General features: G+C 41.7%; 1 protein-coding gene across 2 annotated transcripts; it reads left to right on the forward strand.

The window, feature by feature from the left end:
* The first annotated feature begins 71 nt into the window (after positions 1-71).
* On the forward strand, positions 72-27,937 carry aplp1 (amyloid beta (A4) precursor-like protein 1). Of its 2 annotated transcripts, none has more exons than XM_058647026.1 (17): positions 72-337; positions 18,023-18,202; positions 18,848-18,977; positions 20,194-20,306; positions 21,374-21,567; positions 21,652-21,935; positions 22,308-22,435; positions 23,554-23,628; positions 23,729-23,887; positions 23,989-24,117; positions 24,349-24,448; positions 24,532-24,699; positions 24,817-24,837; positions 24,939-24,997; positions 25,086-25,151; positions 25,254-25,397; positions 26,932-27,937. In XM_058647026.1, the coding sequence occupies exons 1-17, from the start codon at positions 269-271 to the stop codon at positions 27,031-27,033; spliced, it is 2,121 nt and encodes a 706-aa protein (XP_058503009.1). In that variant the 5' UTR covers positions 72-268; the 3' UTR covers positions 27,034-27,937. The 2 variants fall into 2 exon arrangements, with proteins under 2 accessions (XP_058503009.1, XP_058503010.1); XM_058647027.1 differs by having other exon boundaries at positions 73-337; positions 26,935-27,937.

Below are 27,937 nucleotides of genomic sequence, written 5' to 3' on the forward strand. Positions count from 1 at the left end.
GTCTCTCCACACTAAGTCACATGCAGGGCCGTGAGAAAACTCTGATAAATACCCGCAGAGACAGGGCTTGGTTCTGTCAGGCTTCATCCACATTAAATTCCAGCTGGTGAGAGGGATCAGGACGCAGACGCAGGAGATATCGCTGGAAAAGGGGCCGCGAGACCTGCACTGTCCATCACCTCTTCATCTCATGTAACCAGACAGCGTCTGCTGGAGTCTGTTATTTCAACTTCGTCACCAGAAAGAGACAAAAGCGAGGCGAGAGAAAATGGGACATACCGCAGCGTTACCTATACTGATGGCTGTATTGTCCTGCTGCGTGTGGGAAAACGTCGAGGTAAGAGCAAAACAAGCTGGAACATTTGTAGCGATGGCGCGTTCCATTTTATCTCTATATATGTGTGTGTGTGTGTGTGCGCACTATCTATCTATCTATCTATATATATATATATATATATATGTATGTATATATATACATACATATTAATGTAGTGTGTGTGCATATAATGCAATTGCTGACACACACCCTCATCCTGGGCATTTTTCATTTAGCACCTGACGTCCTCTTAAATGCAATGTTCAAATATTAGGACAATTATGTGTGTATATATATATATATATATATATATATATATATATATATATATATATATACATGTGTATACATGCACGCTCATAGTTAAAGGATAAAGGGCTGCGTCAAGTCCGGGCCTGTGTCTGCCATATGATGATGCATTGTGGCACAGGCCCTTTGCTCTGTGCAGGAAGGGATGGAGATCAAATCCAATCTCTCTTCGTCCCATCTGGCCCTGAGAGATGAAAAACCCCCGTTCCCATCCGTGCCTTAAGGGGAGGGTGGCAGGGCAGGGTGGAGTCATGCACATTTTAATTAGGTTTTTCGTGAAGGCACACTGTAAGGGTTAGATAAAAAAGCTTACAGAAAGATGTAAGACAGTGAGTGCGTGTGTGCTCTTCTTGTATTCATACTTCAGACTGAATGTGCTTGGCTTTAAAATGCATGTGACTTTGACGTACCATTGGACATAGAGTGTGTGATCATGATGCCAATGAGAGACATAGGCTTTCTTCTGTATTCTAGATGCATCTGTGTCCATCAGTATCTAGAGAGTAGATAATGGAAGTCTCCTGCTCATCACCACGTACAGCACACTTTGATAGACTCAACCTTCATTTCTCAATAACTCTCCGGTCACCCATCGTCTCCCGCTGTAATACAACTGTGGCATGAATTCAGGTTGGAGCAGGAGGATGGTGTTAGAAGTGTGTGTGTGTGTGTGTGTGAATGTGGGGAGTCGGTGAGGAAGAGGAGGAGGAAGAGGGGGAGGCTGAGTCATGATGTCCTAGCTGGAGCTGTGGTTCAAGTCAAATGCACGTTTCCACTTGCAAATGAAGGAGGAACAAACCTGCTGCTCCTGGTATCTGACGTAGGAGTGAGGATGATTGCGACGGATGTTAGCACAGACTTAGAGAGGATTTATATAAGATGTTTATTTATTAGCCGTCTTTCACAGTCATAAAGCCTCTCCTTTAATTCTGTAATAATTTCACTTCTCGAAGGGTCTTAGTGGGATTACTGCTGTGCTGAGAATCAGGCTTTAGCTTCATACAAGGCGACCTGCCCATGAAGGTTGACACTGAAGATTACACTGTGAGGGGGTCGGCTGGCTGGATTACACTGTGGCATTAGTCCTAATGAAACTGTCAGCTTCCCTCAATTGACGCAGCATCCACACATAAAAATATGCAACCGTGGGCAATGTGTTGTGACCCCTCTCTTTTATAGTGCAATATTAATTTTGTAAGCACATTGTAATAATTTCATCATTTAAATACGGTATAATCACATTTGTAAATTCAATTATCAGACTGTGCTCTGGGGTTGGAAAAGAATTCCAGTGAATTCAAGAATTCAAGTGAACTGGAATACAAATTCTCAGCCTCCTCGTGCTGTGTTTTTGCTGTGATGGACACATCACTGCCAGCCTGTCACTTATGTCAAGTCCATCTGCTTCCCACAAATCTCCGCTGGAACTGACACAACATACCGTTCTCATCCTGACACAAAAGGTCAACTGTTGCAAGCTGACACAAATAAACACCTTCATGGGTGACCTGTGAAGATGCTCGGTGTGACCTGGCACTAATGGGCAGTACTAGAAAAACAAACTTTAATTGAATGTGTTGTTTGTTGCGTCAGCAGCCTTTATGTGGATTACAGTTGCTCCATTAGTTCTAACAAGAATGCAGACATGCAGTAATAACAATTGTTTCTTTTTTATATTTGGTGTGCGATATTTTGTTTAATGTGTTGTGTCTTTAGGTTGAGTACTGTAATTTCATTGTTGGGCTCTTTTAACACTGAAAATAAAGCTCGATTTTGATAGATGCAGGAACTTAAAAGTGGTTATAGATGGCAAAACAACATGCTGTGAGGTTGTTATATGATATTGTATTGAATGTTTTTCATTGATCAGATTTGTATGTGATTGTCGGATGTCACACATCTCCGTTATTTGATTAGCTTTTTTCCAATAATTTTCTTACAATATATATGGGCTGATAAGCTATAGTAATGAAATGCACATATCATTCTGTAGCATTGTTTTCCATGTTACCTACTGTAATGAAAATGTTTTTGTTTTTTTTAAAGAAATCAGTGGATAAAATGATAAAATACCACATAACGGTGTCTAGTAGTCCTATGGAAGTGATAACTTTCAGTTCCCAAACATTAGGGAAACATTGAAATTGAAAAAGTGAAATTGTGAACATCTCAGCAAAAACATTAAGGCAGACTTCACTGCAATCAGCTTTGTTAGGAAAAATGTAATTTCTGAAAGCAATCATACAGTATTGCACCTGTGAATAGCCATACATGATGTTAAAAAAAATAGAATGGAGACGAGGCACTAAAGGTTCTCAGCAATAATCAGCCAGTTGCACATTAATCAAGTTACATGGCTACAGTACGGACCAGAACACTCCAGCTTCAACAGTGCCAGATCCAGAAATATGTACTACATCAACTGTATTTACAATTCTCAGTATACACCAGAGAAAACATAGTGTGTAAAGGGGAGGAAAAAGGAAGACAATCAGGGAGGAAAGAGCAGAATGATTGGAAGCCGGTTTTGTTGTTGCTGATGATGAAATAGAAATCCAGCAATTTCAGACCATGTAGTGGACACAGCCACACAGAGTCATGGACCTCCCACAGCATCTACCTTTCAGAGCAGTAACACAACAGGATTTGTTTAAAAAAAGACGAAAGATACGACAACCAGATCACCCCCACCCCTACACACACACACACACACACACACATACACGGCCCTTTCACTCACTTAATGAATTTTAGAGCCAAGAGATAATCAGGTTCCACTAATGGATTCTCGTGTGCTCACTCTTCTAAACTATATCTGTGTGCCAGTGGGCATAAAACATATCATTTTATTGTATCACGTGTTGTTCCTGTTTTCTTTGTCTGGCTTCCTCTTCACACACACACACACACACACAGACACACACAAACACACACCTGGATTAAATCCTGCAAAGTCATTGTGAAATGAGAGCTACAGAACATTGTACGTAAGGAAATGTTTTTTTAGAGATTCTGGGTGGGAAGGTAGAGTGTGTGTGTGTTTGCCCAGACAGAAAACATATCAATTATACATATATCAAATTATATTATAAATATCAATTGGAATCTATGCCTTCCCGGTATAGATTCAGGAAACCTTTGCCAACATCCTCTTATATATTTCAAATTCTTTGTCTGAGTTGGAAAGGTAGTAATTCCCAATTCAGAGTTTAATAACCTTCGCCTGCAAGGCTCATCATTTTATGCCATCTCTATCTTCTGGCATGCATAAACTGATGCACTGTATTTGATGAGGTCATTTATTTGGTTTCTCAGAGTGCACATCATTCTCCAGGTTGCACACAATTAAGGGATAACATTTCAAAAAAGGAGATGGATTAAAGGTCATGCCTTAAAGATGACTTAAAAACTTTAAAAATCCATTTGAATGTCAGATTAAGCAGATATATATATAACACTTTTCATTAACAATGATTAGGGAAGTAAGGTCAGCATTTACAACTGTTATGTCATCAGTGAGTGTGTCAGTGTAATCTGAGAACACACATCATTTCAGGGAAATATGGCAAAAGAAACAAATAATATTATCTCCTTATCAGCAAACTGTGTTTGCTCGAATGATGGATAAACTCAAATTTCCTCAATAAACAGAATGAAAGTTTATAGAAGCTCAATGCAATCCATGTCAAACACGAGTGGCGACACTGAGAGCACCATGGTTCCAAATGGAACTAGAGCCTGAACGGGAACCATGCCGGTGTTTACTGGTGTGTTATCAGTGATGCACCAGGTCATTACTGTCCCCGCATGTTTGATCCTGCTGCAGCCAGTGGGACACACATCTGCAGTGTGGTTTATAACACTATTGTTCCATGACCAGGAGGAAAAACAGAGAGTGTAGTGAAGGGAGATTGAGAGCTGGTGAGAGGAGGAAGAAAAGAGGGATTACCTGGCACAGTGGATGATTTGAGAGCATTAGAGAGAGAGAGAGAGAGTGAGTGTCAGTGATGTATGCATGTTGAGCATTATGTAGGTTGGAGTTTAGATAATGGAGAGGTGCAGTCCTAATGCTGCTTCGTCTGGGCAGTAGGGGAAGCACAGAGATCAGTCTCTGTCATGTCCATGTATTCAAAGGTGGCCTTGAAATGAGATGGGGTAGGGCAGAGGCAAGAAAGTGAAGCACTGAGTTATATGAAAGCAGGACTGAAAAATCCAATTTCCTTAACGGCCCTGGCTGCTTTGTTTGTGGGCCTTTGAGGTTGTTGGGTGCACAGAGAATGATCGGTATTAACATTCTACTGAAGAACAGCGGCAGCTGAGAAGCTGTTAAGTGGATGTGCTTTTTGACAGGTTGTTCTTGCTTCACTAAGGAGTTAAAAAAATAAACGTCAGTGGCATTAATCAAAGTGTGAGAAAGGCACAGCGACATTGATGGATAGAAACCACTCAGATAAACACAATTAGGGCACATACTTACATTCACAGATAACTGTGAAGAGCAAATGCATCCACACACACACACGCTTGCTGTCTCTTAAAGATGGCACGCTGCAGAAGCTGCATCAATTATTGAATGAAGCAGAAAGGTCTGGGCTTCTGCGTATTGACAGGGCTTTGGCACTTGTCACGCAGCCTCTCAACACTCCTGCGCCAGCCCTCTGTCTTCATGCTACCTGGTTTTCATGTGCCCACATCCTCCCCTTCGCCGCCGTCCAGGTCCACTCCCAAGCCTCTAGAGAACTCAAAGGAAAATCCCCCCCTCCGTTCTCCTCCACCTCTCTGTCTCTGCTCCAGCCTCTACTGTTCTCATCCTGCTTCAGCCCATAGACACTCCCCCCCTCCCCGTCCCCACTCCCCCTCCCTCCTCAGATACCCACTCTGCCAGACACTGATCCACCATCTGTCTCAGCCAGCCGTCAGTGACCAGTGACATCTTTTCACTTTTCTTGTTTGTACTTTGTGCCTGAATAATTTATACTCTCAAGCCTCCTTTTGTTTATTTTTTTCCTCATTCTTGCCAGTCTCTGCCTCTATATCTGACTCTGCATCATTTGACCATTATAAAATAAAAATCAACATAAAAATATTACAATTATCCTGTATATTATAAAGTTGTTTTGAGAAGTAATGAAATATGCCAATTGTACACTAGGACTGGGCTCTTTTTCCAAAAATCCAGCTCAAACTAATATTATGTGTTGCACCCACACATTCATAGTGAGGACACTCAGACTTAATGCTCTTCCTGGCCCCATACCTTAACCTTAATCAGCACAACTAAATGCTTACCTAATCTATCCTTCACCTAAATCTAATTATATACCAAACCCTAAATCCAAGATTTAACCCTTAAACGACACTTCTAAGGTGGAAGGAAACAAACAGAGGGCCACAAATAAAAGTGAAAATAATATTAATCATTTAATCCAGCTTTGTATGCAGAATGCATATGATTTACATTTTAAAAATAAAAGGCTATAAAAATACATAGTTTAGCTCTGGCATATAACCTCACGCATACATTTCCTTTCAAAATAAAGGTCTGGCTGTGTTAATTTGAAGGTGCAAACCTGAAATGTTTGTATTTACAGCCTCTTTGTATAACAAGAGAGGCACAAAGTTTGTATTGTTTGTCTGAAATGTGTGTGTTTCTGGCGTAACATCAATTCTACCAATCAGGGTTTTGTTTGACATTCTCTTTAAAAATCAGGTGCACCTGTATGAGACAATTGCACCATCAGATATGAGATATGAGTCCTGTATCCTGGCTGTTTAAATCTGAAGGAGGCACCTGTGTGGCTCTGCGTTTTTACGCACAGGAAGGGGCTGCAGTCCCCAATATAATAATATAACTGATGATGGTGTAGAATCAGAAATACTTTCACCTGCTGCATTTCAAATGCTTTGGTGTGGTGATGGTCCACATCTTGACTTGCTTGTGTTCCCAGCAAAACTATAAACATTAAATAAAAAAACATTATGGTCACTGAGTTTTAGGACCAAGACAGCATTCAGATTAGCTCAAAGGCCAAGCTGTGCTCACAGCACCCTCTGCTGGATGGTGTGGTAATCACTTCAGACGGTCTGTGCACTTGTAGACTGTATATTTTGACCTCAAACAAGTTGTTAATCTTGAACTCCCTCAACTTGGTTTTATTGTAGACATTTCCCTTCAATACATAACATCATTAACTCTTAGTAATTTCCTTACAATTTTCTTAGGACTCTGACAATCACTCGCTTGTGAGGACTTGTTTGATTCAGTTGTGAAGTGGAAGTGTCAGCAGCGAATTGAAGTTAGCATCTTCGTTTGGCTTCTCCCTTTAGGGGTTGTCACAGCGGATCAACTGCCTCCATCTTGCCCTATTTCTTGTATCCTCATGTCCTCCTTCACAACATCCATAACCCTTTTCCGTGTGCTCCGTCCTCTTTTCCTCCTGCCTGGCAGCTCCATCATCAACATCCTTTGTCCAGTATTATCACTATCCTTCCACTGCGTGTGACCAAACCTTCTCAACCTTGCCTCTCTTACTTTATTTTGGAACAGTTCAACATGAGCTCTGCCTCCTGTGTTGTAGACAATGACATACATCACAGCACGTGTCACTACTGTCTTGTAGACCTTCCCTTTCACTTTTGCTGCTATCATCTTGTCTCTCGTCACTCCGCCCTGCCTGCACTCTGTCTGTCACCTCCCTTGAGCACTGCCAATTGCTTTGGATGGTTGACCCCAGGTATTTTAACTCATCCGCTTTAGCTACTATAGTCCTTGAATCGTCAGAGGACCGCCTCTCTTACTGTCATTCACACACAGGTATTCTGTCTTGCTCCTAGTAACCTTCGTTCCTCTTCTCTCAAGTGCATACCCCTACCGGTCCCCTACTTCCACGACAGATTACTTTATCATCTGCTAACAACATAGTCCAGACCCCTGCCTGACCTCATCTGTCAACCTGCCAATCACCATTGCAAACAAGAAGGGGCTCAGAGCTGATCCCTGGTGTAATCCCACCTTCACCTTGAACTCACCACTGCCTCACTGTCCTCATACATGTGCTGCACCACCCTCACATACTTCTCTGCCACTCCCAAGTACCTCATACAATACCACAGTCCCTCTCTTGGCACCAGGTTATAAGGTTTCCTGAGGTCTACAAAGACACAGTGCACTTCCTGCTGACCGTCTCTGTACTTCTCCATCAGCACTCTCAAAGCAAAACATTTCATCTGTGGTACTCTTTCTCGGCATGAACCAATACTGCTGTTTGCTGGTCTTCACTTCCTCCCTTAACCGAGCTTCAGAAACTCTTTCCCACATCTTCATGGCGTGACTGATCAACTTTATCCCTCTGTATTTGCCACAATTCTGCACATCACCCTTGTAAATCAGTATTCCGTTTAATTTCAGCGGTTTTGGAGTAAATGATTAAAAAGAAAGCAATGCAACCAAATCATTACCAGTAGATGTTTGTTTGCTCATGATAATGTGTCTCAGGATGGAATTTGTAGTACAAGAGGGAGCATTTGCAGCAAAGGAGTCTCACACGCACGCTCCCTTGAGGCAAAATGTACCCACAGCATTTGACTCGATGATCAGTATTCCGCAACCCCAGCATAGATTATTCAAAAGATGCATGCGGCTGACTCTGAATATATTTTTATACAGTTCACAGTAAATGGCACTGGCTTGTTTCTGCTTACCATTATTGTTACTATTATTATAATACTATTTTAGGTAAAAAACTAGTTAAAAACAAATTGCAGACATTTTTTGGCCTCATGACCATATACAGCAGCTGACACTGGTTCTGCAAATTAAGAGACTCCGATGCTGCTGTGGCTACTGTTAGTCATGAGCAATAAGATTCATTGAGCCACTGATGAGACAGACAAATAGCATTTTATTCTTTTTCTCAGCTCAGGTCATTGTGCTCGCCTGACAAATTAGATACTTCACATGAGTGTAGCTGAGGCTTCGAAGAAGACAACTACAACACTTAGATGTAGGTTCACAGCCCACAGAGTTTACAGATTGTCTCAATGATTAAAATAATTTTCCTTCAGTGCGACAGTCTGTGGAAACTTGATGGCCTAAGGTAATTAGATAATGCTGATATTTAATCTACTGAGTGATTCTGCAGAGCACACACTATCTCACCAGAGTGGCCCATTCTAAAATATCACTGAGAGGGTTACGGCAAGACAGGACATGTCAGCCTGACATGATCTCAGGTATCATTAATAGTTTTTTTTCTGTCAGCAGAGGCATCAGACTAAATATCATGTTCTTCTTGTGTTGAATAATAAGAACATACACACACTTTTTGAAAAATGATTCCTATAAATGTATTAATGTTTGTGTTATATTATATTATATTATATTATATCATATTTTGGTTGGTGTTCTATATACTAGAAATATACTCTTGACTCAGCATGGCCTAGTATTGTGCAGTAATTTATGTGTCCTGTAAACAACCAACAGGCAGTGATGAGAAAAGCTAACTGACCATTAAGCCAGCGCTCAGCGACCTGCCAAGGATCGAAGGTCAAACCAAACATATGGGGTCTCTTTCATGTAAGAAAGAAAAACGAGAGAGGGAGGGTGAGAGAGACTGATAACGAGCTTGAGAGAGCGAGAGAGAGAGAGAGAGAGAGTGACTTGCTTAAAATTCTGTAGGGAACCAGTTTCTATGGTAACAGCGAGGTAGCTGCCTCCTGTGGGTGGTGTTACCATAGCAACCACCCTAAGTGACCAAGTGATGCTGAGAGTGATGAACGTAGAGGAGAGGGCTAAAAACAACGCGTGTTTACGTGGTTTGATGGGAACAAGAGCGACAGATGACGAGGGACGACGAGTGAGAGGAAGACGATGTACGCAAAGTGAGGGAGAGCCGTGCTGCTCAATGTTCCGTCAAGTTTTGTCTCCCGCAGACCTTTGTTGTTGTTTTTTTTTCTTTGCTTTAAATAAGTGGGAACATTGTCCCAGCATTAGCCATTTTCCCAGTATGGCAACATACTCACCCAGAGACCTGTGAGAAAAGGTTTCAACTCAACCTGCTGCGTGTAAATGGGTCAGGGTAGCCATAGTGGTCTCTGAACACTCACTGGCAGTTAAAGATCAGTTTGTATATATATAAATATATATATATATATATATATATATATGTATACTACTGTGCCTCCAATATAATCTCAAAGCCTCATTTCCATAAAATACATCTGCTAGACAGGCTCCCAGGGGCATGGTTGGATCAGAATTGTATATGTGCATAAATAAGAGACAAAGAGATGCAGTAAAGAGGCAAAGCATAAATATAATGCTTTGTGTGTTAAATCATACATATGCTGGATGAGTTAAACTCATTGACACACTGCTAATAAATTAAGAATAAATACATTTCATTCCCATGATCAAAGACACAGTGAGAGCTGGGAGAGGCAGCAAAGGTCCAGAGATTGAGATAATGAGGCAAGAAAATGCTGGCTACCTGCTGTGTGTCAGAGTGTCCTCAAGGCTGTCTGTCTACACGTGGATTGGATGAATTATTATGGTCTTTGAACCTAAACATGCCCTTATTTAAGCTTTGAGATTCCCCTAAACAACCTCAAACATGCTTAAGGGCATTTTGTTGTTGCTTTAAGGGCTCCTATTTTATCTCCCTCCACAAATACATGCTTGCCTTGTGTCTCAGTCAGCTGCTAAATGAATGTATTATCTATACAGCATGCCCTCCTTGTTTCAGTTATTAAAATTGTGGGTGAGTTGGTGGGTGGTTTAATCACAGTACTTGATCATAAATAATGATGATATAAGAAAAAAAGTAGCCCTTATAAAATTATTGATCTCGTGTTTCCTATATTAGTTGCCACTGCATAAAATGTACTTGGTAATAGAATTTAGAATTTCCAAATCCCAGCTCTGATTCAAGCCTCCTAGTGTATTTACCATATAAATGCAGATTTACAGAGCTTGTTTGCATTATGTCAATCTCAGTGTGTTTTCTGAAAACCCCCTAATTCAGTGGCAATTGTGTTGACGTTAGGATGTTTCATACAGTGCAGTGCTCAAATCTCTGGTAAGCCGTTGATTCCTTCAATCCCTGAGGTAAGGCAGCTCTTCAGGCTGAAATCACATCTGCAGCCTCACAGTGACTGGCATTAAACTGCTGGCGTCCCTATGATGTGTTGCTTAACTGTGAAGGAGGTTCAGCAATGTTGCATAACAGCAGAACTTCCAGAAGGTGAATTCACGTCATTTGGCTCTGCTGAAGCGAGTGACTGGCTCTTTGCTGGGTCCTTTAACATTTCCAAAAATCTGTTTGTTTTTTTCTCTGATTGGATCCATGACACATTATGACACAGTTGTCTGACTCCCACATATCTGCAGGAGACAGTTGCTCGTGGAGGCAGTCAATTGTGACCAACTACGATGTGTGGTTTTCAGGTTTTTTCTGGATAGAAACCATGTGCAGTGTGGCGTCATTTTAGTTCCTGAGTCAGGAAGCATTTGCTGAAGTGTGGGTGGAACAGAGAGGCAGACATGTATATTAGTTCAATCTACTCAAGTATCACACTCTCTTATCTTATTCTGAATATTGCTCAATATTGCTCAATACATGGAACTGGGAAAACCACACGTGAAATCATTGTTCCTGTTTTCTTCTTCTGATTGCACTGGATGCTGCTGAAAGGGAGGATGTGTTTTTAAAAATAGCTCACACAGGAAACATGTAAAAATGTAAAATGTAAAATTCAATTGTGTGCAACAGAGAGTGTGTTATAAAAAAAAAAAGGGACTGGCGAAAGAAAATATGTGGGAACATGATATTTATGAGTCATACTGTATGAGCTGCAGCTGGGATAGTCTTGTGGGTATGAGGCTTTAGCTGAATCCATTGGTGCTGTCATACATCAGAGAAGTCTTTATCTAACTGAAGGCATGTGATTCCATGAGGAGACAATGACCTTTAAAGAGAAGTCAGGTGATGGTTCCATTCCCCCTGGAGCAGCCTGTAATGTGCCAGTCAGAAAGATAAAAGCCTTGAAAAAGAGATGCCACCCTGGGGTTGTGCATGCAGAACCTAGTGAGCACAACTCCAAGTAAACAAACTGACTAAATGACCACAAGTTTGAAATAGTTGGCAGCGCTGGCCCTAGATCTATGGAGTCCTTTGCCATGATGCCATCTGACGTTTCCCCTATTTTAAGATATTTTTTGAAGCAAACTCAAATATTTGGAGCTGTTTTTTTGGCTGCTGTTTCAGACCTAGATGAACTGTGGTGATTATGGGGCCATCTGATCCCAATGTGCCCAAATGGGGATGGAAACCCTGTAATCTGGTCTGATGAAGCCTGACTTAGTGGAGGTGGTGATGTTTAACCATCTCTCCAACCAAAATGTTTGGTCACCAAGAACTGAAATGAGACAGACAGTATTGAGACTGCTACGCCTAAAGGTCTACTGTTGAACAAAATATTTTCTGCTCTGTCCATCCATGTTTTCTAAATAGAATATGAATGGCTTCAATTAGCCATTAGTCGGAGCTGTATAATAATGAGTGTCAGTGTACAGAGCCAACCTGTTTTATCCTCCTTTGTCCGCTTTGCACCATGCGAGCTTGGAAGACTAATGTTGCTTCTCTCTAATAACTACATGCCACACCAGGAAGAGGCTTGATGGAGCCTATGAATAATTAAGCAGCATGATTACAGTGATGAATGCTCCTAAATCTATCTGCCCATTTAGCACTGGCTCGGTATAGGGAGGAGTGTTGGGCACTGTGTGAAAGCTGTTATGGAAGACGAAGGAGGCCTATCAGGGATCGGGTGGCTGAGGTGCTCAGCCTTGAGAGGAGGTGGAGGGAGAACAGTGACGGGGGAAGATAAAGAGTGAGGGAGGGGCCCAGAGAACAGGAAGACACCCACTATTCAGCCATCTGTGCTGCAAAGGAGCACAAAGACATACCCAGGAAGCCCTGGCTCTGTATGTGTGTGAGTCTGTGTGTGCATACGTGCATGGGTTATGGATTTATGAGGTCTATTCGTTCATGGGTTTGCTGTCTACATGAGTGATGGCAATTTGTCTGTCGATAGTGTTACTAAGCAGATGCAATCCTTTTCCCAGCATAAATCAGTATATGCATATTTTGGACTCTTCTTTTTAATTGAATTGAACAAAATCTAATGGTAGTATTTTTATTCCTGTAGAGTCAACATTTGTGGTCCTGCCTTGAGCCATGTGCAAATGTCCCTGCTATGATTTCATTACTCTCCAGTTAAGGTCTAGTAGGAGCTCGGTCTTATTCTCTGAGGTGTGTTTTTGTTGTGTTAAACTAATTAAACCCAGACAAACAAGCGGATGTGGGAATTTTAAGTTGTTCTGTTTTTGTTACATTCTACATAATGTATTTCGTTAACATGGGATACCACAGATCCCTGTTGCTAAATTGAGATTAGCTCCTTGGGAGTATGATGTCCCGCAATGATTATTCGATGTAAAGCAAGATCCCTGCTGCCATGCATCTCTGACCAGATGATGTAATAGCTTGTGTGTTTTTCAGTGTATTTTGCACAAAGTGAACCTAATTCGTGTTAAGTCTATTCAACATGGCCATAATAGAATCTGTCCCAATCCATATGATTGTGGGAGTACATGCGGCAGTACAGCAGCACTAAAGGCCTCCGGTGCATTTACGACAATCTGCTCCAATGTACAGTCTGGCAGCAGCTTGTAAAAAAAGGTGACAAATGATGGGTGGGCTCCTCCCTTCCGCCCCTGCAGCTCTGGCTTGCCTGCCAGGTCCAGGAGATTGCATCATTACAGAGGATGAAGTCATCCTGCAACATAAGGGTGGAACAGGTGCTGAAAATTTAATTAGGAGAGAGATGAAGATGCTGGAGGAACATATAAATGTTCTGCCTCGGCCCAAACTCGCCACCCGACAGGCGTATATTTTGGGTTCTCCACACTACGTCACAATTCCCTTGACTATGTATCTGTGAAGCTATTGTTATATTTGCAGCAGCTGTTCGCCAACTTCTGCCTCAGTGCACAGAGGGTTCTTCTCCGTGAGAGATGACTTTGTTTCCTCGTGATGCTTATTGCCATGGAGACTGTGGAGGTACATGTGATTATGAAGTTGGGCAGCACAGTCAGCAAGCATGCAGTGAATACAGGAGAAACTGGGCTGGGTAAATTAGAATATCAAGAGAGTTAACAGAGATAAAGGACCTTGTGAAAAGGGAGAAAGTCTATCCAAGTCCCCAAGTCTCTGGTTTTATATCACCAGGTTGTTATTAATGATGCAGCATTCTCTGCAGTGGGGAGCTGTCAGGCTGCTGGACTTTCCGCCTGTTCAGCCTCATCAGCACTAGGGCATGATATGTGGGAATAGCAGCCAGTTTCAGTACATTACAGTATTTTCTCACTCAGATTTGGAGGGCACCTCAGCAGTCTGTCTCTTACCGCAGAAGCGGAGGCATGATTGTTTACAGACCGTGTCTGTCCAGAGTGAGTGTGCCTCACTCAATGGTTTTCAGAGTGTGTTACGCTGCTGTGCTCACCACATCAGCCTTCACTCCCCAAAGACTAATAGGCATCAAAATGGAAATTGCACGCAAACTCTTTGACTGCATGGTTGTCAGTCCAAATTAAAGTGGAGATATCATTTGTAAGTAAAAACGTGACCAGACCAGTGGTATAGACATATGATTAAACCCCTGTAGCTTTTAGCAAAAGCTGTTTTTAGATGTGAATGAAGATCTAATACTTTTACACCTGGGTACTGTTGTCTGTCTTATCTGCACTTGGTGAATGTTTCTACTTTGGACCAAATCATTTTATTGTATTATTATAATCTGTTGCAATTAACTTTTGATTAAATTAAGAACATTTACCGATAAAACCTGTTTTTTTTTTCAATAGATTTCACTGAGTTTGAGCTCACTCATCATCATCATTCAGTAAGTAGCACAGAAAAGTGCAGCTGTGGCTGATGGGACGCATCAGATTTGCTAAAAGAAAAGAAAAAGTATTAGTAGGCCATAGACTAAATATAAAGACACACAAAATGTCTTCACTGCCTTTTTGCTGTACAAAAATCAAACCATCCTGGATATAGGTGCTGCCGTCATGAACTGGTGATATTATCTGGTGCCTGAGTGTGAATAATAGTGATTGTGGAGTCAAGTCAAGTCAAGGTCAATGTAAGGTGTCAATAAAGTTTGTTTTATAGCATCAAATAGCTTCTATACTGTAAATGTAAGTGTAATATTAGCATTTGAACAAACAAAAACTAACAAAAAATGGAATGGAAGGTGAACTTTCCCTGATGTAATCCACATCTTCTTTATATGTTGTGTCTTTGCACGTGGTTGTCTCACCCGTTTCTGCTGCATAGTTCTGTGCTGGCCTGTTGGACTTTGGTATCAAAGTACGAGATCTAGCGTTTCAGAGGAATAGATATAACTCAATCAGTTGGAAAAACTCTACGACTTAGAAAAATATAGATATCTCTAATTGTCTGGCTTGAATGTAAAAGCTTCGTGACTAACCATGATCAAATAAAACCAGGACATAAGCAAACAACCACATTCATTGGAATGAAATCAGACTCCTCCCTGGTACAAGCACAGTCTTGCCCAATGTGTCCCTAAATAGTTGGAGTTGCATGAGCAGATTTTTCATTTAAAAAGAATAACGTTTCATGATGTTAAATGAAATGGAAAATACCCCACAACGGTGACAATGAGTGTCCTTTTATATCTGCCAAATAATTCCTTTTATGGTAGTGACAGAAAGGACACACTGACAACACTTCCTATAATTGCAGTGAAAACACAATAGTACAATACAATGAAGCACACGCTACTGCACTGTGTGGGACTCACACAGTAAGAGAAAAGAAATATTTGACGTCAGACCGAGTAACATTTTATGTGATGCAGTCGCCTGGATTGTCTGAAGTGGCAACCAGTGTGTGGTGATGTGTGATTATTCTCCCAACTGGGTCAAAAACAGGCAGGAGTTGTTCTGTTGCCATGGAGCAACAGACGGTGCATCTTCAAATGGTATTTTTTATTGGGAGTTATCACCAGAGGGAGATCTAATCTGGTCCCACATCAGGACAGTGATTTGGTGTGCAGCCCTGCTATGCTTAAGGTCAGGGCCTAAGGCTCCTGATGGACTGCTATTGATTGGCGAGAGAGCGCGGTGATACAGTTGCAGTCGCTCAGCATTGATTTTCTGCAAGTGCAGTAGTGGAGAGCAGGCAGAATAAGAGAGCTGGACCTGGGGGAGCTGCCAGGTTATCTTCTCAAATATCCGGAAGTGTTTTTTTGTTTTTTTTTCTCTTCTTCGTGGCACTGACCTTCCCTGAGTCAAAGAGATATATCTGTTTAGACATTAGCTCAGCAGCATGTTCAGCAGCTTCAGCAGTGTTTTTCTGTGCTTATCCGACAATACGCTCGGCCAATGAGAAGCTCCGTTAAGCTCTGCCAACAGCGAACACAAACAGTGTTTTCTGGCAGAATTAAACATTTCATACAGATTTTATTTTGAAATATGTACCTATACTGTGACCTTGCAAATCTACAAACATGAACGTATTATTGCACTTTTTAATTGTTTTGGTTGTAAATGTCAGTAATGTTTCCAAATCTTTGCAGAACCAAACGTTTCTACTCGTTTAATTGTGTGGTTGTCATTAACTCGCAGGGACTTGAAACTAACTGGGTTAATCAATCACAGCCAAGATGTCAAAGCGATGACAGGTGAAGCTTCAGAATTGGCTGCAAACGAGTATCGATTGAGGCTTTGATATGTTTCACCTGCGATTTTCTCATTTAATTTCCCTGAACTAAAATATAAAATACGATTTTAAAGTAGATAAAGTGTTGATTTTATATACACAATAATGTGATTCTCACTGTGACAGATTACCTGTCTCCGCTAATTGATATTTTAAAAAATGGCCTATTAGGTAGCGGAAAATCTATTCATAAATCTACATTCTGTTGTGCTTCGGGACGTGGTCAGCAGTAATGAAAAGCAGAGCTGTAATTTGTAAGAATTCTGCAAAGACATGCAGAAACACCGACTCCTTTTAGCATAATTATAGCGGTGTCGGCTGCGGCCTTATTATATTTATTGAACATTTACTCAAAGGGTTTCACATACATATTTATTTTATTCTGTATGAATTTTAATTAGACTTCAAACACTTGAGCTCTGGTCATTCAAAGAGGTGCTTCCCTTTGATGTGGCGTCGTTCGCCTTTATTTTTTTTTATTCTCCCCCCCCCCCTGCAGTTTCTTCCCTTTGGGCAAATTTCTTTAAATTGGCTCAGCAGTGTCGCTCATCTCATCTGTCATCAGTGAGGTCTATCTCTCTGGCTGTCAGCACAGATGAAAGGATATGAGATACGCACAGGCTCCGGGCTGCGGGATGCCTGTTTGAAAAGTTCTGTGGGTTGGACAGTAAACATCATGACATGTTCTCACCATGAGAACACCATGAATATTCCAACGTCCTTTGCTTGAGCCGAGTGATCTGCAGGAGTCTGTGTTATTGTGCATGTTTGAGACTAGAGTTGAAGCAGACATGGACTTGTGCTCCTTCTTGTGATAGATAAGTGGTCACAGAAAACAAAATCCTTGTCCTAAGTCCTTGTTTGTGCTGGTTAAAGAGCGTTTTGCCTTCCCTAACTAACCCCTTCCTCTTTCATTCCTCCTTGGGCTTTGTGCCGCTGTGTGTTAATGTCGTGGAGTGGCCTGTCGGTCAATGAGCTTGTATTAACACCTGACTCCCAGCGCTGGCTGTTGTTTGTTCCTCCATAAGGGGGCCGGGGGCCCCTGCGCTCTCCCCGGGCCAACATATCCGATGATCAATAACAACATCCTAGAAGAATGCTGGAGGAGGGGAAAGAGGAGAGAACAGTCACTTGCATACATGTGTATAATTTGGTTGGACACTTGACCACCTGCTTTCTCTTCTTCCCCTACTGTTGGCAAACATGAAGAATAAACTACCAGTCACTATCTCAGGATTTGTATTAATGTTATTTAAAAAGAGAGTCTTCTATTGTTTTTTTGTGATTTTTAGGTTCACTAATATTCTCTTAAATCTTGCAGTGTGCATCAAACCCTCCTGTGTATTTGCTTCCTGTTCCCTCCTGCATCGTTGCTCATCTGCTTCGATCTTTCTCTCACTCTCAGTCTTGCACACTGGCCTACACTCTCCGTTTAATGTTGGATAGTGCCGAAGTGCATTTAGGAATTATCTGTGGTCTACCCACCCTGGATCAGCTTCAAACACAACATTATCTTGCACTGTGTTTGCATCGATCCCTCCTCACCTCTCCTGTCTCTCTCACTCTCTTCCTCTCTGCTCTCTAGGCTCTTGCCATGGCCAAGGTGACTGGGCCAGGCCCCCAGGAGGCAGAGCCGCAGATTGCCATGTACTGTGGCCGTCAGCTCCTGCACATGAACCAACAGACTGGACAGTGGGAGCCGGATCCTCAGGGCCGACAGGGCTGCTTCAAAGATCCCAGTCAAATCCTGTCCTACTGTCAGGAGGTAAGGTCCCAACGTCGGAACAGCTCTTCTAACAGCACCAGTGTGGATCAATATGTCTAACAGCAGCATTATCAAAAGCAGAATCTTACTGGTTAAGTGGAAAATATGAAATCAACAAGACAGAGAGAAAACGAGACAAATGTAATTATTTCTCACTTATTTGGTTTGCCTTATTTAATCTATATATTTCGCTATATATAGCAGGGAGAGAGGGTTTCCTGTAATATACACATACTTGTCCTTTACAAATATTAAATTATAATTGTAAAGGCAATCTTGCACCATTGTATCGATTGTAGCAATTTATATATGTCAGATTATAGCTACTGTAATTTACATCTTTATTCCCTATCAGGTTGATAGATAGATAACAATACTACTTTTGTGCTATAATCCAGTGTTTAACACAGCTTCATATGAGCAGTTGCTTGACTGGTTCCCTTGTTAGTCTTCTCCCCTGCTGACTCTGGTCCCTTCCTGTTTTTTCCTGATCCTGCCACATTTGCCACCTGAACTAATGCCCAGACCTCCTCTCTAAAACTGTTCTCCTGAATGCTGCTCCTCTTGTCTTCTACCCCTCTGTTCTGTCCATCCATCTATCTGTCTCTGTGTCTCTGTTGTCTCTGCATGTGCTTGTACATCCAGATGTACCCAGCGCTTTCGATCTCCCATATAGAGGAGTCAAAAAGATCTGTCACCATCCGCACCTGGTGTAAGAAAGGTTGGGGACACTGCCAGACACATCCGTTCATCGTCCTGCCGTACCGCTGTCTAGGTAAGAACAGCACACATCACTGCCATTAGATATTTACAAGAATATGTGCAAGATTACATTTCCCGTATGGAGACAAACACAAAGGAGCTCATTTTTCTTCATAAATGTACGTGTGCTCAAGGTCATGCCATCTGTTATGTGAAATTAGTTGACAAAGGAAGCAGAGCAGAAACATGGTGAGAGAGCCAGACTCATACCAGGGACTTAGTATTCATTCATCTCGTATCAGTACACACGCTTCTGAAAAATCTCATTATAATAGAAATACACTAATGTCCTCGTTTAAAAACACTCTTTATCCGGTTCACTTGAGAACATTTGTACCGGTCTCTTCTCGTCTGTCTGTTAAATATGAAGCTACAAACAACAGATCACCACGTTTACTGTGACTATTTATTCGAATTTAATAAATATCAGATATTTTTATTAAACCATGTGATCTTACTGAATCTCATAGGGAAATATCCAAACTATCACATACGATACAAAGACATAAACAGAGATTCTGTCTCAAAGTGTGCCACAAATGCATCACGCTATCATGATAAGCATGATTTTAGATGTCTTTTTCTCTCCCACTGCCTCCCACCGCGTACTGCAGCTCCACAGTGTTGCAGAAGAGTCTTGCCTGCCTCAAGCCACTAGGGGATAATATTACCCAACAATAGATGAGGGGCGCAGCGTATTAGTAATGAACAGTGAGTCACTCTGGAGTCATGAGGCACTTTTATTGTAGTGCTGGAGAACTGGCTCCATCTTGTTTGATTTCCACTGCACTGCCTGTTATAGGGATGAAAGCATTTCCCTCATGTACAAGAAGAGCAAGTAAACCCAGTTAACCAGAAAGGAACTATATAGAGCCTGTTCCTCAGTTGTCTGTGGCTTGTTGTATAAAAGAAGAGAGCCGTCTACTGTTATTATCTTCATAATATTATACACTCATTATAATCGAAGCACATTTTACTTTTTGTCCGTGACTTTACTAGTGTAGCTGGAGTTTGTCTCTTCCAAATGCTTGCACTTAACGCATTGACGCTTTTCTGTGCGACCTAATGTGTGCATCTTGTCACCATTTAACTATTCTGGTTCACCGTCAGGCCTCTGTCTCAATTATTGTGTATATTATCACAACATGTGCTCATTTATCCACTTCACTGTGAAATGATTTGAATATCTGCTCACACTGACTTCTCGTCTCTCTCTCGCTTGCTTGCAGAGGGCGAGTATGTGAGTGAGGCTCTGTTGGTTCCCGACCGGTGCCGATTCCTCCATCAGGAGCAGATGGATGCTTGTGAGAGTTACGTGTACTGGCACAACATTGCAAAAGAGGTGAGACGTGACGGAAAAGGGCAATTTGATTCACCATTTGTTTTCAGACCACATTTACATTTAAATTTTTTAGTCAGTCAACAGGAATAGCGACGTGTTGAACTTAATTGTTGTCGTGCAGAGCAGAGAAGTTCAAAACCTTCCTTTGTGTCTTTGACATCCACTCTTTATATTCCCTAAAGAAAAAAATAGAACTTAAAATCGTACCGTATATCTTATTGTAGTGAGAAGTAACAGTATTTTATTTCACTTTTATTTATTTTTTTGCAAAAAGTCACAAGCAAGTCTTAACCTTGAAGTCTCAAGCAAGTCCGAAGTCATTCTTGCAAGATTCAAGCAAGTCAAGTGAAACAATTGAAACATTTAAACATGCTAAAAAGAGACAGTCCTTTTAAACTACTAGAGATTTATGTGTAACAGAAACACTGTATTACCCACACAATGTAAGGACTGCGTCATGGTCCCATACAACTGAATTGTTCATTAAAAAAAAGGAGTATACAGTTAACATCAATAAAATGAAAATACATAAAACTCCACAGCCTAAAATGTAAAGAACACTGACATTAGGCCCACGTTAAACCATGGAAACTTAAAAAACAGCATGTTTTGTGCACTAATCATAACCAGATTTTGAAGTGTTTGATAAAAATAGCAACCAACTGACTTCCTGTCTTACTTTCCTTTGTAGGATTTGAAGTGTTGAATAACATTTTACATAGTGGTGTTGGTGTCACTCAGTTCCCAGGTTTGTTATTGTGACACCCAATGTTTGAGAAAATGGAAATATTCCAAAAGTCAAGTCACATCGAGTTATTTTACTCAAGTCTAAGTCAAGTCGAGTCTTTCACGAACATTAATTAAGAAAGTCTCAAGTCAGAAGTCCGACAAAGTCAAATCACGTGACTGGAGTCCGTCACCTCTGGTTTCATATACTGTACCTGTAAACAGCATCATATTACATGTGATGTGTCATATAAACAAAATGAAGCATGATGGCAGAAATGTCAGCTTCTAAATGTCAGTGTGTGTTCGTAACATTGCACATCTTATTGTTTTCCTCTCAGGAATGCACTGCAGACAATCTTGAGCTTCACAGCTACGGCATGCTGCTGCCATGTGGAAATCATTTCCGGGGCGTGGAGTATGTGTGCTGCCCAGGTCGAGGGAATCCCGCTGGTAAAGGAGACGCAGAGGAGAGAGACGTCCCTGCTGGTCTTCAGACATTCACGTCACAGACCGGTGGAAAACTAAGTTCTGTGTAAGACGCTAATATGCTCAGCTTGACCACACGGAGATGCTGGTGTGGTCGCCAGAGTAATGATTGTCACACTTTTCCACACAGTACCAAAGTAATGGCTCTCACCGCAAGCCCCTCTCCTGACACAGATGTAGATGAGGCCGATATGGAAGAGGAGGATGATGAAGGGATGGAAGAAGACGAGGAGGAGGAGGAGGAGGAGCAAGAGGAGCAGGAGAGGGTTGTCGATGAGGAGGACGTGGAAGAAGAGGAGGAAGAGGAGGCAATAGCTGTGAAAGATCCAGAGGATTATGAATACCCTACTGACTCAGGTCCCGACCCAACGTCATACTATCTGGGCTCATCATCAGTGGTGAAGGACGACAGCTGTGAGTGTGCCTGACGTTCTTTTTCTGCTCACACTTTCATTTCAGTGTGTCTGTAACTGGACTGTTGTCCTTGTCCTTGACAAAAACTAGAGGAAAATCTCTTTATTTAATCAAGTGCGTCTGCCTCCACTATGTTAGGTGACAATATTCCCCGTTTCGGCTTAGTTAGTTTCCAGTTGAACTGCTATATCGAGTGCAAGAAGTCAAATATTAAATGTACATTTGTTCAGTTTTCCAACATTTACAGTGTACATTTTATTTCCCCTCTCTCCTGCTATTTTTGACTGGGACTTGAATCACTGCAGAGGTGCTCTCTGGCTCTTGCAGAATAAATGACAGCAACATCCACTCTTTTCTCTCTTTCCCGTCCAGTGACTACGCCCCGTCCCACAGACGGCGTTGATGTTTATTTCGAGAAGCCCGTGGACGACACCGAACACGCCAACTTCCTGCGTGCCAAAACCGACTTAGAGGATCGCCGAATGAAGCGCACCAATGAGGTGAATTTCACGGGGATAAGAACAGGTTGACAGGTCGGACTCGGATCATAATTATTTCACCCGCTGAACTAAAGTAATTGTCAGAATGACAGGGCCAATGCTCTGTATGTGTTATTCCACATGTCCCCCCCCCAAAAAAATATCATGGACAGCATATACTTACTTATTGTCAGGAATAATTTGATTTTAGCTTCAGTAGTTACCAGAATGTAGCAAAAGACTGTTTGCCTGACATTGAAGTTATCTAAATACCGAAGTTGTCTAAATATAGAGTTTATCATGCAGCACATCTGACTGTTTGCGTGCATGCGTTTTTTTCTTTGCTCAGTATCTCAGGACACTTTCTGTACGGCTTGTAGATTTTATGTTTGATTTTTGCTGTGATGTTGCACGCCAAAATAAACAATGTCGTTGCAAAGCCACGTTGCTCAGAAACAAGGTGCAGGTATGTTTTTTAAAACTGACATTTTGGGAAGTATATTTATTATTCATTTATTTTCTCATCGAGAGTTTGATGAGATGGAAACTGCTCTGTATCACGCGTGTCCTTTAAATCCCACTAAACACCACTCTCACTGGTTAACTTTCTCACATAAATGTATTCTTGGACTGCTCCCCTCGTATCTCTGTGAACTCTTGGTTCGTAAACAAACTGACGATGCTCTTTGTTCTCAAAGTTCTCTTCAAATGTTGATCCCAAGAGTCGGAACAGAGCTTGGGAAAAAAACTTTTAGATACACCACCCCGTCACCCTAGAGCGAGGACTTAAAAGGAATTGAATATTTTGGCACTGATCACTCTGGGTGAATTAAAATCCGTTTTATAGGATAGTGAAAAGCGTTCTCTTGATGGATGTAGCTGCTCTGATTGAGATCTGATTAATGACCTGTTTGCTCGTGTTGTGGTGGTTGTGTTCTCCATGGTCTGTTTTATGATGTAACTTTTAAGTGCACTGATGCGGCCGTCTTGGCCAGGTCTCTCTTGAAAAAGAGATTTGAATCGTAATGAGACTTTACTTACCTGGTTAAATACATGATATAGATACGAATAAGATGCTGCCACCAGCAGCCTATCCCTTGCTTTTTACTGTATCTGACGATTATGTGTCTCATTGTCAGATCATGAAGGAATGGGCAGAGGCGGACAACCAGTCAAAGAATCTGCCAAAGTCAGATCGACAGGCGCTGAATGAGGTAAGTTTGTCATCCTGCTTCATCGACTTACATTTGAAAGTCTCCTGTTGAAAAATGGAACATCATCCCTGTGTCTGCGCCGTCATCTTTCCTCTCTCAGCACTTCCAGTCTGTGCTGCAGACACTGGAGGAGCAGGTGGCCGGCGAAAGGCAGAGGCTGGTGGAGACTCATCTTGCCAGAGTTGAGGTCATTCTCAACAACAACCGCCGCCTTGCGCTGGAGAACTACTTGACTGCAGTACAGTCGGATCCCCCACAGGTCAGGACATGAGTGAAGCAAGTAACAACAAAAACACACATTATCTCTAACAGCCAGTATCTGTATCTCAGCGCATGGCTTCTCTTCACCTTGTTTTCCAGGCGGAGCATGTTCTGCAAGCGCTGAAGCGATACATGGCTGCAGAGCAGAAGGACCGCAGGCACACGCTCAGGCACTACCAGCACATTGCAGCTGTTGACCCCAAGAAGGCCGAGCAGATGAAGTTCCAGGTGTGTGGGTCTGAAATGCCTTTTGCACACACATCTGTGCTTTTGTGATGTGAGACAAGACGTTCATAAGGAATGATCTCAGATCACAGCCACTAAATCCATTTTCTTTAAAACACATCAAAAACTTGCATGACTCTATGAAAAGTCTTCATGCTTCATTCTGGATTCATTTGAGGAGTCAGTGCTTCTCTCTGTCTTTTCCCTGCTTCATGTATTTGAAAATTTTTCCAGGTGTACACACATCTCCATGTGATTGAGGAGAGGATGAACCAGAGTCTTGCTCTGCTGTACAAGGATCCAACTTTGGCTGAGGAATTGCACAATGATATCCGTAAGCTTAACAGTCGCCCGCCCCATTTTCTCAGTTCCATGTACTGATATTGACTGTTTTTTTTCTTCATGTCCCACCTGCAGAGGAGTTGGTCAAGGCAGAGCGAGGAGACATCAGCGAGCTCATGACAACCTCCTTCTCTGAGACTCACACGACAGAGGTGCGCCTGCCGGCTGAGAGTGAGGAGGAGAAGGATGATGAAGAAGAGGAGGAAAGAGCCTTCCAGAACAGGCCGTATCCTCCCCGCATCGGTACACTCCCTCACTTTACTCATACACACACCTACAAACCTTAACATTAAGTTCATCCCACTTTTGTCATATATAAAACAATAATCTACTGTCCCTGTTTTCTCTCTCTCTCTCCAGAACCACAACCTAATAAGGAAGGTAAGCTTGTGAAGCATCATTTTATTCCTATATACAAATGTGCGTTATTTTAATTTCGCTCACAGTGTTTACGTGTTTAACTCCATCAATCATGTCTCCAGGTTGTGAATTTGATTATAACACATCTGAGAAAGGTCCTACTTATGAATATGAGGAAAAGGTAAGAAGGTGTTGGATTGATTTGGTGAAATTTGACATGGACACCTGTTCAGCAAACAGTGCAGATCTCACATTTCTCCCATGCACAGATCAACACCTCTGCAGAGCTCAAGCAGGTAGTCAACAAGCCTGCTGAGATCGCAAGAGATGAACTGGTAAGGTTTGAATGCAAACGTGTTTTTATGCTCGAAGAAGTGAACATGAACTCAAATAAAAATGTCTTGTGTAACATGTTGTATCCGACCCTCTCTCCATAGCAACCTGATGCCTTGGAGACATTTAACCGTGGCGCCATGGTGGGCTTGCTGGTTGTGGCTGTGGCAATCGCCATGGTGATGGTAATCAGTCTGCTGCTCGTGCGCAGAAAGCCATATGGAACTATCAGTCATGGCATCGTTGAGGTACGAGCCCCCCTATAGGCCTTTATTAAGAAATCCAAAAGTAGTTGTATAAGATCACACCTGTGTTCTTATGCCACCGATGTAAAGAAATAGTTCATACATTTATGGGAAGAAGTTACAAGTGATTGATCTCGCACTTTTCAGTAAATATGAAATGTTAGAGCTTATTAAAGACTCTGTGGCTCTGCTCTCTCTCTATACACAGTATGTATACACACACATATATATATATATACATATATGTATTTTTATATATATATATACACACATATACACATATATGTATACATATATACGCATATATACACATATATATATATAGATACATATTTTTACATATATATATATATATATATACGCCTCCTCACGCGGTTGTGCGCAGACAGTGTTCAAACGTCATCTTGTTCAGGCTCATGTAGAAACAGCTCATATATAACAATATCGGAAGACTACTGTCATTACTGTTGAGACTGTCAGTGTGTAAGGCTGACCTTTTCAGTGCATATTTTCACACCGCCAGTGTGTCGCCTTATTAGTCAGCTCTCTGCTTGCACACTGAATGTGCATGTGTGCAACAGCCTCTGTTGTTTTTTTCTGTTTTGCTGTGGTGGCATTGTGGTAACTTACATTCATCACTGCGTCCCCATGCTAGTTATTTATGATGTGTTTTTTGTTTGTTTGTTTGTTGTGGAGAATATTGTCGCTGAACATGTTCCTGTCTTGCATGACTGATATCTTTTGTGCTCAATCCTCCATCCTTCCTTTATTTCTCTATCTCTCCTTGGCCCAATCACAAACCAGTTCCTACCCACTGCCACTTCACTACCGAGTGTCCCTCCACATCAAGTCAGACTTGCATCTGTGGAGGGCACTCCTGACCGAGGGGGGAGGGAATAAAAGAGAAGGAGGCAGTGCTTTTCAATGACAATCAACAGATAAGAGGAGCAAGAATCTCTGTTTCCTGTAGATTGCAGCTTACAGAAATACAGAAGAGGCAACCCCAAAATAATATGAAAGCAAAACAGGGCAATAGAAAATCCCCAAAACAGACAAAATAAGAGGACTTTTTAAGATTTACTGTGCAGTATTAACAGAAAATGAACTTCTCTACATTTCTCTAAAGTAAACAGATTCCATTTTCATTTTGAGGATTCACAAGCTGCTTTTCTGCACTGTCCCTGTGAACTCATACACATATATGCGTATTTTCAACGTGTTTATTCAGACACGTGGACGTTTAGATTTTCATCTGAACAACATTTCTATGAGTCTGTGTGCTGTATTGACAGCGCGAGGACGACAACAGTTTGATGCAACCTTCTGTACAAGTAGGAAGTTGGAACTGTCGCTGTTTCCTCCTCCTCGTTTTTCCTATTGCACTTCCTGCCATCATCATGGCCATGACTGCACAAACAGAAGGGTAGAGTGCTCAGGGCAGGTGGATGGGGTGGTTTGTGACCTGCCGGTCGTGTTTTTATCATCATCATCCCTGTCATTTACTGTGTGATAATTTGAGCCACTGTGTGTCTCGCAGCAGGTCGACCCCATGCTGACACCAGAGGAACGGCAGCTCACCAAAATGCAAAACCATGGCTACGAAAACCCTACCTACAAATTCTTTGAACAGATGAACTGAGATGCTGGGCCCACCAACAAGTCATGCCTGACCACTTCTACCACCACCTAACCCCCCTCCCCCCACCGACCGCCCCCGTCGTAACAGTGGTACACTCCTCCTCCCTTTGACGGATTTATGATTTGTTAAAAGATATAATAACTGAATAAGTGTGGGGTGCATCCCAAACCCATTGTAGATGACCAACAGCAACCTATTACCATTACCAGAATGTGAATACTAAGATATGATGCAAACTTTTATAATCCTCTGGGTTAGAGTCAAAGGATTGTTCTTTACTTTCGTGCTGCACAACTTTTCATACTCCGGAAGACATTCACATTGCAGGCAGAAAAAAAACAACATCCCAGCGGCATGACTTGACCTATTGCTCCTCACTAGACACTGAAGTGGAACGGTGCGTAATGCTTTGTAGTGTTTATATTTCAGTAGTGGTCTATTTGTTTGAAATTGTACCACGGGTTGATCTAATGTATCTGTGTGGATGAGCGTGAGAGACGGCCTCGTTAAATGAAGGTGTCATTTTAAATTTGAAACCCACTCAGAGATAAAAAGGGCAATTATCAAGCTCGTTGTCAGACTACCCTTACCTCCACGTGTGACTGGAACATTCGACAATACCTCTAATATTAGGACATTAAGCGAGGATGAGGAGATGGTTGCCTTGAATGTGTGCGATACTTTATGTTAGAAAAAAGAAAAAGAAGAAAGACCACACCAGTTGATATAGAAATGTGTGCTGGTGGTACAAAAAAAACAACATGTAATTGACTAACGAGGATCTTCCCCTCGTTATCATTGATTATTTGGGCAAAATATACCAAATATTCCATTTAGCTAATTTAGACAACGAATGAGTTCATTTTATTTGTACTGCTACCCCAAAAAAAAAAAAAAAACACAA

Source organism: Solea solea, chromosome 13, assembly GCF_958295425.1.
Source record: "Solea solea chromosome 13, fSolSol10.1, whole genome shotgun sequence".
NCBI classification, from domain to species: domain Eukaryota; kingdom Metazoa; phylum Chordata; class Actinopteri; order Pleuronectiformes; family Soleidae; genus Solea; species Solea solea.